Source organism: Filicampus tigris, chromosome 1, assembly GCF_054856515.1.
Source record: "Filicampus tigris isolate MCC_2025a chromosome 1, RoL_Ftig_1.0, whole genome shotgun sequence".
NCBI classification, from domain to species: Eukaryota; Metazoa; Chordata; class Actinopteri; order Syngnathiformes; family Syngnathidae; genus Filicampus; species Filicampus tigris.
Genome location: NC_141217.1, coordinates 8,889,683 through 8,910,556, shown reverse-complemented (window position 1 = coordinate 8,910,556; position 20,874 = coordinate 8,889,683). Strand labels below are relative to the sequence as shown.

The 20,874-nt window shown below is 40.6% G+C and overlaps 1 protein-coding gene and 1 long non-coding RNA gene across 4 annotated transcripts in view; one reads left to right on the top strand and one right to left on the bottom strand.

Annotated features, from left to right (window-relative positions):
- cpne9 (copine family member IX) overlaps positions 1-20,874 on the bottom strand; it is a 108,855-nt gene that overhangs the window by 12,513 nt on the left and 75,468 nt on the right. For all 3 annotated transcript variants that reach the window (XM_086050673.1, XM_086050685.1, XM_086050676.1), the window contains 9 exons: positions 15,552-15,593; positions 13,711-13,786; positions 13,194-13,247; positions 11,620-11,681; positions 10,821-10,867; positions 9,491-9,672; positions 3,830-3,957; positions 3,414-3,516; positions 1,428-1,485 (listed from right to left, as the gene is read on the bottom strand). In XM_086050673.1, coding sequence (XP_085906799.1) covers positions 1,428-1,485; positions 3,414-3,516; positions 3,830-3,957; positions 9,491-9,672; positions 10,821-10,867; positions 11,620-11,681; positions 13,194-13,247; positions 13,711-13,786; positions 15,552-15,593 — 752 coding nt within the window. The remainder of the gene's footprint in view (positions 1-1,427; positions 1,486-3,413; positions 3,517-3,829; positions 3,958-9,490; positions 9,673-10,820; positions 10,868-11,619; positions 11,682-13,193; positions 13,248-13,710; positions 13,787-15,551; positions 15,594-20,874) is intronic.
- LOC147152681 (uncharacterized) lies at positions 262-16,457 on the top strand. The gene is made up of 4 exons (XR_015089448.1): positions 262-703; positions 1,052-1,171; positions 4,581-4,791; positions 16,348-16,457. It is a non-coding gene; the product is annotated as an uncharacterized LOC147152681 (long non-coding RNA).

The window sequence follows — 20,874 nt, the reverse complement described above, 5'->3', positions numbered from 1 at the left end:
ACGTGTGGACATCTCTACTTAGGCCCACTTCAACCTCTGAAAACATGACAAAACGATTAGCCTTTCCATGTCTGACCAAAAAGAGCAAGAAATGAGCAGCTTACATGCATCTGTCACATATGTCGTTTCATGTTATAAGTCACCAAGATACTCAAACACATTGCGTTCCGAGAAGCTTTTCGTAAGCTGAATTGCTCACAGGTTGTTATAGATTACATTTAATGTGTTAGCTTGACTTACTTTTTCTCTGAGGTCCACCCCTACGCGGTACTCCCTTCACCGCCTATCTAAAAATGAGGTGCGTTAAATGGCCATACTCGGCTGAAGGGACGGCCTCGATGGAAGTCCGGTGCTATTAATTTTTTTAAGTCCAACTTTGACATTTTGACAAGCCAACCTCCGGGGCTTGTATTTATCAGAAATTCACGCACACAAGCCGGACGGCGACGCCGTTGTATCTCTGGCTGGACAGAATTAAATAAAGCGTTCGCCACAACGAGACCTCCTTTGTAGCAAACACGGTGCTCCTGGCTGGCTGACCGGCCGTGGCACTTTTTAGCGATCACACGCCGCACCGGTGATGCCGAGGGGAATCTCTGGCAGAACACCGGCGACTGGCTGACCAGTGACGGCGTGGAGCTAAATCCTACCTGAGTGCATGAGCGGGAAGCTCGTCCGAGACATGAACCCTCAAGTTTGGACGGTAAGAAGATCTCCTTCTGCTAACTGATTGTTAGCAATCGAAAGCTAATTCTGCCTCGACTAGCCGCGGGAGCTAGCGGGAGCCAACAGCGATGGCTGCTGGCTGCCTATGGGAAAATAACAAAGCGTTTGCATCGCTAAATGTCCAAAAAGTCCTATGTTTGCCTTGTGTTTTTCCCTCATAGGAACTCACATGATGTTTCTGTCACTGATCTGAGGCCCTTTTGCGTTTTTGTTTCATGTTAATAAAAACAAAATATTGTGCCGCCCGCTTTTATATTTTCACAGCTTGAAATGGACGAGAGTACAAATGTGCAAATGAATTTTTGTGGCAATTAATCACTTTCAGATACTAGGTGACAACAGAACGTGACAAACCAAAAAAGGAACAACATGGATCAAGCCTCCCTGCGATGACGTTGACAGCCTGAGGTGGAGAACAAAAAAACCTCCAAAAAAACCAGCAAAAGTGGGTGTGCCAATTTGCGGCTTTAGTCATCACAAAAAAGCCTAGCATTTAGACTAGTGGAGCCGCATAGAACATAATGTAATTTATCAATATATTATTATAATTTATTTAACATTTTCGGGTTGACTTCCCCCTTTAAGCTATATTAAGTTATTTTTTAAATAGTACTAGAAGTAGTACAAGTAGTTGGCTCCATTTTAAATGATTATTATTTTTTTCCCAATCGTATCTTATTCTTCAAAAATGTAATACTCACCATCAAACTCAGCGGGCCCGACACCTACGATGATTATAGACAGCGGGAGTGATGCTGCCTGCACAGGAAACAGCACAAAAGAAAAAAGACATGAACATTCATAGCATTGACAGCAGAGAGATAAATTGTGACATAGGAATCACACTTGCAGGGCAAAATGCAAAAGCAAAATGTATTTTATTTCACTACAAAACGGTAGAGCAATTAACCTGTCACTACACGATTCAGAAATGCAGGGTAAGGTCAACTGAAGGACAGGACATTTATGGTGCCTGTAGCCCAAGCAAAAAATGGACACCACACGTCTCACTATGATGCAGTAGAAACAACGATAAATAAAGCTGAAAGCTGAGATGAGCGGCTCCTCACACCTTTGGCTTGGCAAATCCTCAAAATTATCATCAAACTTTGACAAGGTGCTCTATGCATATTAGAGGGAGTAGGCCTAAAAGATGGCAAAGTTGGCATCGCCCAACTGTCTCGGTAGGAAGGATGGGCATTCCGTCCCGGGGACAAATGGTGCCACCCATTTTGAGGACGGAGGACGAGAAGCTTTTTAAAGAGGACGGACTAAGCAAGGTACGGGAGTGGGTTTTCGTCCATCCGTGTAATCGTCTCCAACCAGGTCAAATACCGACTGACGTATTGTGTTGGGTTCTTTTAAAAAGAAAGACCAATGTTCTCTTCTGCAATGCCACGGAAAACCATATTAGCTGCTGCACAACATTTTTCATGTACGTTCCTTGCAGTAACGTTGAACTCACAGTCATAGTCTGCTCTCTAGTGGTTCAACATGTAATAACTCCCATTTCACTGACGAGGAAAAAGGTGGACAACTTTTTTGATTTGTTAACTAACTTTTAACATTTAGTACATACCTTATCTCTTTGCATGCCAAGTATATCTTTGTCTGAGACATCTCTAGAGCATAAAAATCTCTTCAAATCGTCATACATGCTCATGCAGCGATGCCGTACACTTAAAGCTACGACCTGGAAGTTGAAGTCTTTTGTTCTCCTCCTAAAATAACATTGCATTATTTTGCAATAATTATTTTATTGTGAAATAACAAAATAAAAATATACTCCCAGCCGGTAAGTGGATGTGAATAGGAAATTAGGCATCTAATGAGATTGAAATAATATTTATGAATCATGAAACCTCTGCCTTTAATCATCTCTCCCATGGCATGCATGATGGATGCTTTTTATCATTTATTTATTTATTTTTTGCGGCGGTGGGGAGGGACTGGCAAAATGTAAGGTCGGAAGCATTTTAAAAGGACGAGTACGGATGGGTTCCCAGGTCGTGGACGGTGGACAGACTGTCAAAATAGGGTCAAGTGCCCATCTCTGCTAGGTAGGAAATCTGTTCTCGATTGGTGTTCTTTTGGGTGAATTCTTTGGCAGTGGAAGAGTTGGTCAAAATACAATCCCTGGAAATCGATCAAAATGGCATACTTGCTGATTTGTGCTAATGTTCCAGGGGTGCTACTGAGGGAGTTATTGGGAACTATGTTCAGGACAGCTAAAACACATTCACCAGGATACATGGTCTTGCAAAAATTGATGAGTTTTCAGGCATATTATGGTCCCCTCAAAAACACAGTTACTAATAATAATTACAAGTTACAATTCATTATGATAATGCAAGTATTATATGCTAGTGTATTATTAGACTTATAATCATGACTATAACTATAAGTCCTACAATAATTCATGCTAATGCAAAGCTTGTTCTAGTCACCCCAGATATGTCTTTTACCTACAAAATTATTACTTTTTGTGTACTCAATTCTCATGAGCACAGGATGTTGGGGTCTTTGACTATATGTAAAGCAATTATTGTTACGGGATTGCCAAGTAAAAGATTCCGTATGGGATTGGTATGGGTTGAATGGTTGGTCATGATAAATCAGCTGGAATTTAATGAAAGCCAAAGGAATGTGTTGGAAATGTGCCTGCGCAAACATGTGTGTTTACTCACATTGACCACGGCCTCTTTGGTTTGGACCATGTCTGATATGACTCCATCTGTGATCATCAACAGGACAAAGTACTGCGAGCCATCTGTTATCTCTGATGCACAGCTGGCACGCACACACACACACAAACACACACACGCACCCCCCCACGCACACGCACACACACGAACACATTTGTTTGGCTAAAAGTAGAATACAAAGGAACATTGCACACAAGTCTACAATAATTTGACTGTCTTTGATAGAATGACAACATATGACCTAGGGTTTATGACAGAATCAACAAGCATTCGTCATCTGGATTTTTAATTTGGCCATCTAAATTTAATTGAGCTTAAATGATCAACAAATGCAATTGCAATTGTATTAAAAAATGAATATAAAAGTATAAAAATGCCATTTATTCCCAAACACTCACTTTGCGACTTTGTTTATAACAGGTGCAAAGTTGGTGGGTCCATACAGCTGCACAGTTCTTAAACTCTGGAAGTAGGCTTCCATGACCCCGTCAATGCCCACACAGTTTGGATTCTCACAGTCGCCACCCTGCAAAACAAATATAATAATACAATAACTAATATAATAAAACAAAAACAAAATGCATTATGAATGCATGTATCAGCCAGAATTGATCTCTTGTCTTTTTTTGCTCGAAATTCATCATTCTTTCTGATTTTAAACGGGCTTGCATTGGCGATTCTGACTAAACTTCTGACTCCCCTCGCTGATATTTGAACAGAAAGAGAGAAAGAGTGAGTTACTAAGCCATGGAAGCTTGTTCACAGCCTGGTCCATCACTCCAATCCGTCTCCCAGGCAACTACACCTCACTATTGTTCTTCACCGCGCTTGCCGCAGCCATCGAAGCCCTGCCGCGATAAATAGAGTGATGATGGACTACATACAAATGACGGATTAAATAAAGGGGCTCCCGACTATGCTTGGTCCATCTATTTTAAAATTGTTCCCGACATTCGTCACCAAAAGGGGCGTCCGTCAGTGACGGACAGACGGACCGGTCCGTCACATAGACGGATGCTCAGATCTAGTATGCAGTAAGATAAATATTAGCTTTACCTTTGTGTGTTGACTCATTGTTTAGGTTCAAGTATAACTTGTTAGCATTGGACGTACTTAGCCGATTCTGACTTTGGGTCGGATCTGCACCAGTTCTACGTCTGCTAGGCGCAGTTCGAGGCAGCCCACGGGGCTGGCCCGGACAAGACGGCCGACACGGTGGGGTCTTGGCAGGCACTGCAGCTGAGGAGATCTGCGGGAAGTGCGCAGCACACGTCCAGAGTCGCCACCGTGACCCGCGCGCGCCCGGTGGGGAGATTGACAGAAACACGCCCAGCCTGTCTTGCGTGTAATCCGGGATAAGGTATGTGTGGGGTGTACGAAAAACGTGGGTAGCAATTTGCAGAGCTGGGCACCTTACCCTACTTTGCCCGTCTGTCCACGTCCTTCTAAAGTGCTTCCGTCCTTTCATTCCGTCGATCCGCCCCAACCCCCCCCCCCCCCACCAAAAAACAAAAAACTCCGTACACTCATAAACCTTGTTTAAAGATCATTAGCTGGCTAATTTCCAATTGACATTCACTTACCGGTTGGGAGTATCGTGAGTGGATTGAATTGTTTACAACTGTTTAACCAAGATAGCATTTAACTGCAACACATTGCCATCGTTATGTGATGAAGATGATGATGATGATGATGATGATGATGATGCATCAGGAGAATTCTTAACATTGAGTAATAGCGCAATACTATTGCATTTTATTGAAAAACATTTGAGTTTTAACCAGGGCTGTCAAATGATTAAAAATTTTAATCGAGTTAATCACATCTAGATAATCTCCAAAATATGCCATATTTTTCTGTAAATTGTTGTTACAATGGAAAGATAAAACACACAAGATGGATATATACAGTCAACATACTGTCCATATGTAATGTATTTTTTATTACAATAACAAATCCTCATGAGATGAAAATTAACATTTTTAAATTAAAATTATTAACATTTTTTCTGTAGTAGTCAGTATTCTTTTTCACTACATCAACAAAAACGCAAAAGGGCCTCAGAACAGTGACAGAAATATTTCAAATGTGTGCAAACAAAATGTGCGTGTGTATGTGTGTGTATAATGTACACATTTATATGTGGCCATCATAATATTCTTAGAGTTTATGTTTTCTGAGTGGTCCCTCAAGTGCACACAAATGTGATTGGCTCATATGTTGTTTTGTGCTATGCTGTAGGTGGTATCAGCACGTCGTGTGTTCCCTCTTTAAAGTGACTTTATTAATACAAAACAAGACAGCCCTCTTCTCTACTCATCCTCAGTCACTTAGGCAAACCAATTTATTCACATTTCTGAAATTTAAAGCTGCCCTCTTGTTTCGAAATGCTTCTTTTTACTTCCGCTGGCGGCACGCGTCCGCTCTGCTGCTCACTGTGAACTTCTGAGTGGCATTATGCATCGACGGTCATTCTGCGCATGCGTTATATGTGCAATGTGACTACTGGGAAGCACATGAAAAGCATTGTGCAGGCAATTCATGAAGGCGGCTCCATAGAAGACAACATGCACTGGTTTTGCTTTTTAAAAGAATCCAACACAACACGTTCAGTCTGTACTTGACCCTGTTAGGGGCGAAGAAAGGGACGGACGAAAACCCACTTCTGTCCTTGCTTAATCCGTCCTTTTTAAACAACTTCTCATCCTCCCTCCATCCGGACAGAAAAAGAGGGGATGGGTAATGAAATTTTGTAATTGATCAAAATCTTTGTCGCATTTAAAGCATGCGTAGAATGACCGCCCATGCATAATCCCACTTTGTGCAGTGCAGTGAGCAGCAGAGCGGACGCGTGCGTGTGTAAAGTAGTAAAGCAGGTAGGCCCTCTGGGTGGGGTATTCATATTCTTAAAAAATATAGATGTAACAATAAATAAACAGGCAGGTATTCATTTGCACTCGAAGGCATTTCGAAAGAAGAGAGCATCTTTAAATCTCAGAAATGTGAATAAATTGGTTTGCCTCCGCAACTGAGGATGAGTAGAAACAGGGCTGTTTTGTTTTGTGTGAATAAAGTCAGTTAATCTAACACACAACATGCTGATAACGGTTCTGATTCTCACTCACTCTCATAGTAGAACAGAGCATAACATATGAGTAAATCACATTCGTGTGCACTTCAGGGACCACTCGAAAAACATAAAATCTAAGAATATTACAAGGGGCACATATAAAATGTGTACATTACACACTCACACACATGCGCACACACCCACCCGCACACACGCTTTGTTTGCACACATTTTGAAATATTTCTGTCACTGATCTGAGGCCCTTTTTCGTTTTTGTTTTGTAGTGAATAAGAATACTGTCTACTACAGAAAGAATGTTAATATTTAAATTTTAATTTAAAAAAAGGAATTTTCATCTCATGAGGATTTATTGTTATAATAAAAAATACATTACATATGAACAGTATGTTGAATGTATACAGCCCTCTTAGGTCTTTTATGTTTCCATTCCAACAACAATTTACAGAAAAATATGGCATATTCTGGAGATAGTTCGAATTGCAATTCATCCATCCATCCATTATCTGTACCGCTTCTCCTCACAAGGGTCGCGGGGCGTGCTGGAGCCTATCCCAGCTGTCTTTGGGCAGTAGGCGGGGGACACCCTGAACTGGTTGCCAGCCAATCGCAGGGCACACCGAGACAAACATCCGCACTCACAATCACACCTAGGGGCAATTTAGAGTGTCCAATCAACTTACCATGCATGTTTTTGGAATGTGGGAGGAAACCGGAGTACCCGGAGGAAACCCACGCAGGCACGGGGAGAACATGCAAACTCCACACAGGGAGGCCGGAGCCGGGATCGAACCCACGACCTCTGAACTGTGAGGCGGACGTGCTAACCAGTCGACCACCGTGCCGCCCCGAATTGCAATTAATTACGATTAATTATTTTTTTAAATGTAATTAACTCGATTAAAATTTTTAATCGTTTGACAGCCCTAATATATATACCTTGTCCAGTGTATATACATACATATGTTTGTGTATATATATATAGTTTGTTCTCAAACTGATGGCTGCTAGTGGAAGTTGGTCAAAGTTGGTAGATGGAAACACTAAAGCCCGTTTAAAATGATAGGCGGACCGGCATATAGGCGATTACTATTTGGTGCCGCGGGACAAAAAGGCGGATTAACAGATGGTGGCAGCGTACCCCGGCTGCAGAGGGAAGGAGATACTGTACATTTTTGGTAAAATGCCCAGCTCTGTTTATACATTGTCAGTGGTGCTTCTCTATATGTTGGTATTCATGCCTGTTCATTATTATTTATTATTGTTCTTGATAGTAATTTATGAATCTTTTTTATCTGTTTTTGTTAAAAAAATATATAAATCAAGTATTACTTATCAATCAGACGAATGTATATGAAGAAAATGTAGGACTTGGGGTGGACAATTTTTTGGGAGGGAGGTGAGGTTTACCTGTTAACTGAATAAAAAAATAAACGGAAAAGGATATATATATATATATACATTTTTATTTGTATCAACAATTTCATGGCTAGGTTTGTACAAGCACTGCACACAACTGAAGCAGGGGATTACAAGTGAATTATCCAAATTATCCTGAAACTGTTACCTTATAGTGCATGGCACGAAGGCAGTAGAAGTGTGGATTTGAGTAAGATTTTCAAGAGAGAATACGACGACTTCAGCAAATCACAATTCGGGAGACATCGGCTCAATGAGCATCCAAAGCACAAGTGTAAAACACAAGGCCAAGGGGACCAGTTTCAGTCTGCCACATAATTCCATGTGGCTCACTAAATCAAAAGAGTATGTCTACTTTATTCTTGATGAATGAATTTGTTCTTTTCCGTTTTCCAGAAAATCTGTTTCTAAAGTTGCAATTTTTCTCCACTTAAAGCGGAAGTCAACCCAAGAATATATTTTTTTTCAAGAATATGTTCTCAGCAGGCCCACTGGTTGAAACACAGCATTCTGATTAATTTTGTGTTTGTGGAATATAAATTAAGTAGCAAAATGCACTTGTTTTTAGCCATCTCCGGGGGTGGCCATCTTGTCTTCTGTCGACTGAAAATGACATCACAACTGCTTACAATGACCAATCACAGCTGACCTGTTCTCTGAATCTGAGCCATGATTGGTCGTTGTGAGCAGTTGTGATGTCATTTTCAGTCGACAGCAGACAAAATGGCCGCCCCCGGAGATGGCTAAAACGAGTGGATAAACACTTATTCCACAAACGCAATATTTATCAGAATGCCCTGTTTCAACAAGTGGGCTTGCATAAAATCTATTCTTGAAAAAAATATGTTTGTGTTGACTTCCGCTTTAACTGGTTTTGCAAGCATTTATTTGAATTAAATCCCTTCTCAACATAAATTCAAATTAAATTTGTTGTTAAAAAAGCAAAACAATCAACAATGTTGAAAAAGAAAAACAATCAAAAGTGGGGACAATTGTGTTCGTATATATGTAAGAAACAATGACATGATTAAGGTTTTGTATGCTGTCACGATGGCTCTTTGCAATGTGGCCAAAAATAAGTTTGACATACCTGATTTTTCTAAAAAAATAACTCCATGTGTGATGGGCAACCGGCAACCTGGAATAGACGGCGTTCAAGCTAAGAGGTTCTTTCTACATATTGAACCTTAGCTAGTCTTGCTTCCTGCTCTGTATTATTTCCTGTTTTGTCAAGTATTGTTTACCTGTCCACACCACCTCAAGGGGCTATTCATTTATGCATATATGTGAATCATATACTGTCGGTAAATTGTATTTTGGTGACAAAGTAAGGGCTGTCGGGAGAGCTGAGCGGAAGGACGCAAGTTGCAAGGCAAAGCGATGCTGGGAGGCTCTTGCTGGCATGCAGATGAGCACAACTTCCTAGCCAGCTGTTGTCGCAGCAACAACTCCTGATCCCAACCACATCCTGCTATGGGTGCGCTGTGTGTGTTTGTGTATATGTGTGTGCTTGTCCTCCACAGGTGATATGAAACATTGCTGTGTTTCTTACCAGTGGGAATGCGTGGGAGATTTTGCCATCAGGGGGCAGCTTAGCGCCAAAGCCATAAGCAGGAAAGAGCTTGTCACTGTCATAGTCTTGGATAATCTCACCCACTGCTTTCAGGGCCATGGCATACGCATTCATCTGGTAGGGGCTCATATAGTGGAGTGAGGTGGGCTGGGATGGATTACCTTGCAGGGAGGCAAACAAAAAAAAATAAAGAGAAGGAGAAATGTGCCACCTGCCGTCTTTCTCCAACCGAACAAACGGACGGTTAATGTGATATGATGCTTCTTATGTCTTATTGGGTAATTAATGGAGGTAGAGTATACCAGAACCAGAAACACACAGCCCAAACACACACAGTAGGAGGAATCACAACAGCCCTTACTGCAAAAACATTTATGCATAATAACCAGATGGTATAAAATATTAAAATTGAAAGCATCAGAGGTGGGCATTCCATCAGAGTGACGGACCTGTCTGTCAGCCCGTCACCGACGGATAACCATTATGCTGGCGACACTTTTTAAAAATGACGATCTGAGCACTGACGGAAATGGATTTTCGTCCGTCAAAGTGATTGTCATTAACCGCGTTGGTCACTGATGGACCATTTTTTTTTTTTTTGTAAAGCTTCTTTGTTCTATTACACTGTCATCAAATTGCACAGGGCACAAGACAGCGCAGGGTTGACAGTGGCACAGTGCAAGCGTGCACACATTTGCCGCTGGTTGGGAAGTAGCCCGGTGCCTTCACATCCAAACGAGCGGGAAAGTGGGATGCAGCTTGGCAATATCTCTTTGTCATCATTTCAATGAAAAAAGACCTAGTTTTGCTCAGAATAAGGAGGAGCAGCAAAGGAGGGTATTGGTTCATCCAACTATCATGTCACAGTAGGATCTGGGGGAGTTTAGGCTCGCCCATGAGCTACAGCTCCATAAATGCTGCTTTGAGATGTACTTCAAGCTGAGCAGAGAGCTTTTTTTTTTCTCTACCACATCATGCTACGTCGCCAGTCTTGTGTCCGAAAGCGTGGAACACCGGCACGTCGCAGTGATTAGTAATTCCTCCATGTTCACCATAGTTCTATTTTGACTGTAAACCCCTTACAAAATTTCCTGCTATTTTCACTCACAAATCACGCCACCAGAATCTCTCTAATGGGATGCACCAAGATGTCGTCACATCGCGCTCACACAAATTCAACATTTTCCGATTTCGGGGGCCCACCTCAGCCTCCGCTGCATGGCACTGCGCACTTTCACCGCAGCAGCACACATACATTGAATGAGTTGATTGTAGTAGGTGCAATGTGAAATGGCCTTAAGAATCTTACCATTTGATGCTGTAAAGTCTATGGCAACAGTGAAGTTGAGCTGCGTCCTGGTGCACAAGAAATTCACCCCAAAAGTCAATAAATAACAACTACAACAAAAATCAAGTGAATGTGCATGCAATAGAGTGAAAATTCATGTGAAAATTCAAGAAGGACGATAATAATGACAGTATATTTTAGCATCATAAATATTATTTGGTGAAAGAGCCTCTACCAACTGGGCCATTAACTCATTCACTGCCATTGACGAATTTACTTGTCTTTTCACAGTCCAGCCATTCAGTTCCAGGAACTTATTTATATTTACGATGAAAATGTCTGGCAGTGAATGAGCTAACCATTACAGGTAGCAGTGTTGTTATTTAAGACAGCTTGTGGCCTTACATTGAATTGTGTTCTAATAAAATTGCTCAGTATTGTATACCAAGGCAAATCAAGACAACAGAATGCGATGTTATCAGGTTTTAATTCCTATTTAGTATGCTTTGACAATATTCATGCTCCCACATTCTGGTTGGACGAAAACAAATAAAATACTCAATTATAAGTGAATGAACTGAATATATAAAGGTGTTTACATATGAGATTTAGCAGTGCACAATTCCTCAGGTGCAATTTTGTCAAAGTCAATATGAATTCATTCCGATGCTTACAAAGCCTTTGTAGTGCCAAAGCACACGCATACGACCCCCCCCCCCCCCCCCTCACACACACACACACACAGACTCACATGCATACGTGTGCACAAAACTGGGTGGCATTGACACAGTGAGAGCAGGCTAATCATTATTCCACTCACCCTCCTCGGATGAAATCCACAAAGGTGTACTCAGACTCCACTTTGAAGGACAGCAGAGTTACCTTGTTTTTACACACACACATGTACACAAAACACATACACATGTATAAAAAGAGTGGTAAACAACAAAGTGAAATGGAAACGGAGCCACATACATGACACACTCATATAGGTTGCCAGAAGGCATAGCAGACATTGGGAAAGAAAGCCACGAAAGATAATTGGTGTGGGTAACATAACATAAAATGTCAATGGAAAAAAAAACATTTTAATTTATTATACTCATTATAATGCTTTAACCCATTAAAGTCTGAAGCCTCTCGTGAGACATCTCTCGAAAACCTACGGTTGTCTTTGGAGTCCACCTTGAAAACCTGACATATTCGCCACCTACAAAATAATTAATATCTCAGTCCTTGTAGCAGATAGAAACATAATTCAAAAAAGAATTTGAGATCTTAAATGTGGCTTTTACACAGGCCCAAGTTGATTAATATTTACTGTTTCAATCGAAGATGCAAGTGAAGCATTATTTTAATTAAAAAAAAAATTAGTGGTAATTACCATGCTGTATTCTCTTACAAAGACGTTTAAATCGTCACTGTCTACGAACATATATATTAACCATGGTTTAACCATAACCATGGTTTCACGGCTTTAAAGTCCCCAAGCATGCCGTCTATATCACTGCCGTGACTTATATCAGAGCTCCCGCGATCGACTGTGCGGCCATTACTCCTCGAAAAAATTCCGATTATGCACAGACAACACCATCACATGTATATTCTGATGCATTTCATTGGCTGAGAGACCAAGAATTGGATTAAAAAAAAGAAAATGACGTGTACGCTCTCCAGCTTTAAAGGGAGAAACACACAACAGCGCTCCCGTCTTTAGTGGTACAAAGGCGGTTATGCGCTCCCATCCTTAATGGGTTAAGTAGAAATTGAATTTACACTCTGGTGAGGATCAGCGGATTGGATAATGGATGGATGGATGGATGGATGGATGGATGGATGGATGGAAATGTTTTTTGTTACACCCAGGGGCGGGGTGGCCATCAGGCATTTCGGGAAAGTATGTGAAATTTCCTGAACAGCCGTGTATTTCTGGGCCTGTCCTGGCCATTTCGGCAGCCAGCAGCCGTCCGACCCCGGTAACGATTAAGTTTCAGAGCGTGACGGCCGCACATCACGAATACCCCCACCCCTCCTGTGGATGATTCATTTTCACCGCCTTTAGCGAATATTCTTGGGTCAAATTTTGGTCCCAGTACATCCCTGGTTGCACCCCTCACAGAGAACCAGAACACAAATGCAGGAGCAAGGAGAGATTCAGAGTGAAACAGGTGTGCAAACAGTGCTGTACCACGGCGGAGGTGATGAGGGTGCCTTGCTGAAAGGGACCTCAACAGTAGTCATCAAGCATCCAGCATTTCTACCACAACTAGTTGCCATTATTCTATTTTTGACAACAGCGGAACTGGAACCCGTGGCTTCAAAGCCCAAGTCCTCACAGCTGAGCTGCTGCCACCCCATAAACAAGCAAGTTGCAGAGTAGCTTGAAAGACTCACAGTTCCTGAATTGACATACTTCTTCTTTTTGCCCTTCTTCTTGGGATTTAAAACCTGTCCGGATGAGGAAAAAGGGGTGCATGAGGTTACTGTAGACAATTATCAAAATGCTTTAAAATGAAATGAATGCAACAATCATCATTGTGACTGTCTACAAATTGAAATTGAAATGACAGTATATCAATACAGCTGATGGAGAGGAGCCATTTTTGGCATTCATAGCAAACACTATCCATCATCAGCTACAGTATCCACAAATGATTCAACCAAATGAACATTCTGCACGTTCAATTTTTCCCCGTAAATAAATCCTGCAATTTAAGCTATTTGAGGGTGGACAAAAAAAGTAAGTGAATATTTACAATTAGTTTTTTTTTTGCTTGCTTTTGCTTGCTTACCAGCATTTACCGATTGTGTTGCAGCATGTTACTTCTGCAATAAAATTTCATATGCCTTGCGCTGGAAATGAAATTGTGTTATTACAATAACATTTGAATGACATTCTTTTGGGTTTCACCTCATAGACGTTGAACTGGTTCTGCCCCCGAGACAGCTCTCTGTAGCTGGTGGTGAACTCGCCAATGAAGTCATGGCTGCAGACACACACCCACACGTGGGCGAGCATGAATCCAAATGTCATCATCTGAGACAAAGTGTCAAGCCTATTCACATCTCCTTTTGTGGGTCTGCCTGATTACCCCACATTAGGGCTGCTCGATTAGGAAACAAATATTAATCACAATTATTTTGGTAATAATTGAAATCATGATTATTCAAACGATCATTTATTTTTTGGTGCAAAACAAGAAAATGTTTAAATGCATTCTTTGAAAGACTACGATTATGTAAGTTTCTTTTGGACCAACCAAAATTTATAAAATTAGTTAAAAATTGTTCCTTTTTTTAATTGCGAATGTATGAATTCAAGTACGATTTCTTTGTGTAAACAAATATTTGTAATTGTAATTGAATTTCGATTAATTGCACAGCCCTACCCCACATTGCTGCATTGTCACTGTGTGAGTTTTATGTTCCATTCATAAATATACACAAATACAAGTAAGATAAGTTGGGATGAAAAAAATTGTTATATAGGAATATTCAAATGGTTAAGTGTTTGTGTTAAAGTATAGAAGCTGATATGGGTTGGGGCTGGGTACACTTCCCCAAGTAGTCACTGTATGTGTTGTGTAAATAAACACATCACCTTAAATTAATGCTTCCTTTTCTCTCTCAGAGGGGGCTGTAATTAGCTGCACTTTATCTAATACCAACAAATTTCATTACCACAATAAACACCACCCGCCCAGCAGACACGGCATCTGTAAAGTGGAGTTTAAAGAGAGAGTGCGGCTGTGTGCACTATAAAGCATTTTGGAACAAACACTGTTAAACATTTTAACAGCGATGCAAAAAGAAGAAGGCAATCGAAGGGAAAATCAAGTAGCCTCCGATCAAAACCATATTCTCTACACTTTGCATATAGGAAAGGTGGGAAAACAGCAAAGTCTAGATGCTAATGAATGGCCTATATGCTGTCAGTCAAGAATTGTGTCTGAATAGAAAATTAATGATTATGTTGACCTTTTGAAAAACACTAAATAAACAAAGCTGGCTGAAGGACAAATTTCCAGCAGTGACGATTCAAAATGTCTTTAATCTATGACACAAATGATTCTCATTCAGGACCAGGAAGCAGTGACACACATGCAGTCACAGCAGTAAATTATTGTACATTATTTGAAACATTAAACAACTATCACAATTTAAAACTGTTATAGGCCAGAGAGGTTTTATGTCGGAGATATGTGATAATGTAAATTTATCACATTGTGCAACGAAAAAAAAAAAAAAACAGAGGTGGGCATTCCGTCAGACAGATGAACTGGTCCATCACTGATAGACGCCCGTTTTGCTGATAATTGACTGGAACACCTTTTAAAATTAGACGGACTGACAAATGACGGAAGTGTGGTTTTATCCGTCAATGTAATTTTCACTAACCGCGTCCGTTAGTGAAGGACTGCTCCGTCGGTCTGTCAGTGACCGACCGTTAATCGGCATTGGTGGACGCCCGTTTTTGTGATGTTTTTTTTTGGCGACGGACAGATGGACCAACAGACCTCTGACGGACTAACTGATGGATTTAAATGACGGACTGACTGATGGACTGACAATAACAATTCAGTTCTTCACTGACGAATGAGGGACGGGTACCCCGGCCGCTGACGGATGACGAATGACGGACGAGCAAAATTGAGTAAAATGCCCACCTCTGGAAGAAAGACTTATCAGGAACATATCTTTAAAAATATGTCACATAACTGTAAGGTTCACACTGGGGTAACATGTCTTTACCTTCCATCTCGATCCCAGTCATAGACGTCTATTTTTACAGTCCTGAAATATAGAACATATTATTTATGAGGGCGACAGTGCAATTCAATGATTTAACAGTGTGTTCCACTGCTAGCAGAAATAAGGTTAAATATGAATTGCAACACTGCTGAATTTTAAAAATGCAGCACCTGCTGGCTCTGCACAGCAAACTGAGTGCTTCATTGAAACCTACTACAATACTACTGACAGTGTGGAAAAAATGGCTGTAAGAATCCATTCATAGTTCAACACAGTTGTTATTTTATTTTATTTTCAAACTATTTTATCTTCATATATCTTAGACGTTGAGTCGCCCTTCGAAGAACCTGGTGGACCCAAGTGCAGGAAGATAAAAGGCAGCCTGGCAGGATGGCTATGATTTATAGCAAACTTACGAAAATGGAATGCACTGCACGCACCACCAATAGACAGAAGAAAAACCAAGTGGGACAGAACAGGTTACCACTGGTGATCTTAAAAAGTCTGCCACAGACTACAGGATGGAAAAATAGATGGACCTTATCAAGAACCAGGGTGAGGAAATACATTGGGCCCTATTTTGTGAGGCAGGGGCCCATGCGCGCTGAGTAAAAACAGGCACACCTTCATTTTGGTGCCGGGGCAAGTCTAGTCAACAACATCGTACCGTACTGTAGTTCATCAACAGAAAATGTACAAGTACTTGTGCAACTCAATTCAACTCATTTGTTTCCTAAAATGTGTAAACCATTCAAGTTGAAAAAAAAACATGAATGATGTGCCTCTCTGTCATCAGGAGGATTCCCGCCATTGATGTCCTCAACACCTATGCATTTGGCATTACAACACACCAAAGTTGAAAGACCAAGATTAGAGAATGGTTACGTAAGTATATGTCCATTATAAATTCAGCTTTTCTTACTTCCCAAGCTATAGCAATGCTACTCTATTTGACTAATTGACTTGGTTGGCTTGGCATTTTTGTCTCCTTTTGCGAAAAACCTCTATTTGGCGGTTTTCAGATAAAGGACTGCCACAAAGAATGGACAAATTGAACACATGACATGAATTGCTGTCATTTCATGTCACAAAGGTCATTACAGTTCATACAAATTACTAAAACTAAAAAAAAAATAAAATAAAATAAAACACTCCACCAAAACTAGACAACAAACCTTTGTCGAAAAAAAGAGGACTAAAATGGTAAAGTGTATAACTACATAAAAATATTTAGAACACAAAAACTAGCAGCTGAAACAAACTGAAATTTTGATAAGGTAAACATTAAATGAAAATAAAAAAATGTGAATTATCCTGTACTACTATAACCCTTGGTTCACACACAATTGAACTGAACTGTCCACCAGCCATACGTTGCTCTAAACTGGTCCATACTCTACTCCAAATTGAGTCATTGTACTACCAGAATTTGTTTTTAATCACTAACACAAGTCTTGTGTTGCCCTACATGTTTCAGTTTTAAGGTTCGCTGCACCCCACACTTCACAAGAACTGTGCGTTCTCCAAATAATGTCGCCTATTAACTTTATATATTTACTGTAATCCACAGGAACATTTTTATGATTACCAGAGTGGTTCTGGTTGCCTTGCTTGGAGATTGAAAACTGTTGAGCGCAACTCTCCTCAAGAGGGCAATATAGCTAAACACACTTTTCAAGACTCAACTCATTACAGCCCGTGTGAAATTATGTCAATGTCAATAGTGATGTGCCTGAAGATGAATACACATTTTGTGAAACTTTCACTTCTTGTTATTACTGCGTTTTTGGGGAAGGGCAGTAGCCTTAGCATTATATTTATCCATCCATCCATCCATTATCTCCCGCTTATCCGAAGTCGGGTCGCGGAGGCAGCAGCTTCAGCAGGGAAGCCCAGACTTCCCTCTCCCCAGCAACATCCTCCAGCTCTTCCGGAAGGATCCCAAGGCGTTCCCAGGCAAGCCGGGAGACATAGTCTCTCCAGCGTGTTCTGGGTCGTCCTCGGGGTCTCCTGCCGGTGGGACATGCCCGGAACACCTCACCAGGGAGGCGTCCAGGAGGCATCCTAATCAGATGCCCGAGCCACCTCAACTGGCTCCTCTCGACGCGGAGGAGCAGCGGCTCGACTCTGAGTCCCTCCCGGATGGCCGAACTTCTCACCCTATCTCTAAGGGAGAGCCCAGACACCCTGCGAAGGAAACCCATTTCGGCCGCTTGTATCCGAGATCTTGTTCTTTCGGTCATGACGGTCATTATATTTAAATAAATAAATAAATAGATAAATAAATAATATAGTGCAATAACCCAATTATTTATATTGTTTTGACCCAATTTGTTGTGTTCATTTAACCCTAGAATTTGGTTCAAAACTGAATAACCCAATTATTATTATTGGCCCAAGTCCGGGTTGGTCCTTTTTTAACACAGCAATTGGGTCACATTTAACCCCAAAACTGTTCTTTTTGACCCAATTGTTTTTAGAGTGTAAAACTGCATTGTGTATTGTGTGTGCTTAACTAAAATATATTAACCTCTACGCCTCAAAAACAAACTAAAAACCCTTTTTCTGTATCAGCCTTCTAATAACTGACTTAATATGTTTTTCGTCGGTTTAAACCTTTAAAGTGGCGGTTGAGAGCACTGCAGGCGGTAAACTCCAGTCTGTGTTCATTAATTAAATAAATATTACCCCATTATCGCGACATCATCTTAATAGAAGGTCAGTCGCAAACGGACGCACAGTCGTGGGTGAAATTAAGGCGGTCTTCAATTGCTCACGACTACATCATCCACAAGGGGAGATATTGGACTATACCTGGACCCCACGACGGACCCCAGCAAGCCTATTTCTGTTTCGGCAATGTCAAGTACAACGTGGTGTGCTTCGATTGCCCTGATTTTAATGCAAATGAGGGTTGCCGCGACGTCGCACAACAACATCGCACAACAGCGCAAACGCACTGTTATGCACGATTCTTCCTATGCAAAGTCAAGCACAATAGCAAAAGAAAGAAAACTCCACCGTTGCAACAGTTAGACTGCGTTTTGTGCTAGACTTCCATTGGTAATGAAAATAGGGCACACAGAATCAACAGAATTGAAGAGTCAAAACTACAAAGGGCTCTATCAAATGGTCGGTGTGCTTTGAGGAGCAAAGAGAAAGTGACTGCAAAAGTGACTACGCTATGCAGTCTCCATTTTAATGAACACGCTTCAGTGTCATTGATTCTCTAATTCTTGTGATATATTGGGGTTCTGTCACGATCTAATGACTACCACTCTCTTGTAAGAGGCAGCCGAATGGTACGGCTCTCAGTCATGATGGTGTTTTGAGTTCGGCTGTCAACTTTTTGATACATTCTCTAGCCCAATATATATCCTCTGGTGATATTTAGCTGCCTTGTTGATGTATTGTTTTCATTTTGGGTTATAAATGTTCCAATGCACTCCCTGCAGAAATATAGTCCAAAAATGCCACTGAAGCTCTAAATTTGACAGAGGAAGCTTTTCAAGGTACATATGTTGAAATATTCTTGTACACTGTGATGGCACTTGGGTGAAACACATGAGTACCACCTCAATTGCAAAATGAAAGTATATAATGAAATTCATGGTACTTATACAGTTGGGTTTCACGTTAATGACAGTGTCCCTGTGGTGTTTGACTCTCTCTCCTGTGTGGGGCAGTGGAGAGCTCTGTCCTATGTTGCCTAGCAACAAGTGGTTAGGCAACTTCATGAAAAAAAAAATTGGAGTTATTTTTTGTTGTGGCTGCTAGCTACATGACATTTTATTTCTGCTGTTAAGTTTTATATTGAATCGCGTAGACCATTTGTTGTCCATTTGATTTAGTTGCACATTTTTGACTGTAACATGAGGTATCGCTGAAGTGGAACATATAAGAATAAATAACTGAACACAAAAGTAAATGAAAAACCACAAAAACAAAAAACTAAACAACAGCAAGTCGAAAAACACAAAAATAAAACAACTGAAATTCAAATTACAAAAACAAAAACAACCACAACTCAACAGCAAATTAGAAAACACAAAAACAAACAACTAAACAAAAAAATAAAAAGTAATCGCAGCAGCAAATCCAAAACAACACATGAACAAATGACTAACCACAACGACCTGACATAAGTGGTTGGTACGTGGGGGCGGGGGGGCAGAGGGAATCTGACTCAAGGCTGATTGGACGCGAGGGACAAAAAAAAAAAAACTAATTACAGCAGCAAATTACAAAACACCCCCAAAATCTAATCACAAGAGCAATTCAAAATACAAAAAAGAAAAAACTAATTGCAACAGCATAATCAAAAATCACACACACAGAAAAAAAACAAACAAACAAACACAAGAGTAAAGCAAAAATCAAAAAACAAAACAAAAAGCTAATCGCAGCAGAAAATCCAAAAGAACACATGAACAAATGACTAACCACAATTACATTTTTCTGTCGGATTGGTGGTTGGTATTTGGGTGAAGGGCAGGGCGGGGGGAATCTGACTCATAGCGGACTAGACAGGAGGGGCATTATCTTTCTTTCTTTCTTTCTTTCTTTCTTTCTTCCTTCCTTCCTTTCTTTCTTTCTCTCTTTCTTTCTTTCTTTCTTTCTTTCTTTCTTTCTTTCTTTCTTTCTTTCTTTCTTTCCAGATTTGTCAAGAACCACATAACAAAAACATTACAAACAATCTCGGTATATACACCTATCAATTTTATGAAGGACACATTTAAAAGAGGTTGGGCTGCACAGATGGCGTAACTATCCTTCAGTGGACAAAAGTTGGCCTGATGTTCGATATTCACTTAACATTCTGCTCTTAAACGTCGGTACTCTGCCTCACAGCTACTGTACATTCATTACTATGTCACATGTGTCGTATGTGTAGGACAATTTCAGAAACTGTCAAATGGTCATGGGTGCATTTGTTGTCACTACAGATGTACTGTATATAAAAATAGTGGCGCTAGAATAGGGTGCCCATATTTGGATTTCCAAAAAAGAGGACACTCGGCCCGACCTCAAGCTACTGAAATGATACTCATACATTATAACTCTATTATATATAAAGTAAGGCTGCACGATATTGGAAAAAACAAGCAATATGGGTGTCCAATCAGCCATTCTCCCATGTACAAACCAGTTCCAGTCCAAACATGTCATTGTCGTTAGTCATTTGTTTATGTGTTTTTTTTTTCATTTGCTGTTGAAATTAGCTTTTTTTTTTTGTTTGTTTGGTTATTTGAATTTGTGACTGTTGATTTTTGGGTTTGTTATTTTTGTGTGTGTTTTTTGATTTGCTGTTGCGTTTAGTTTT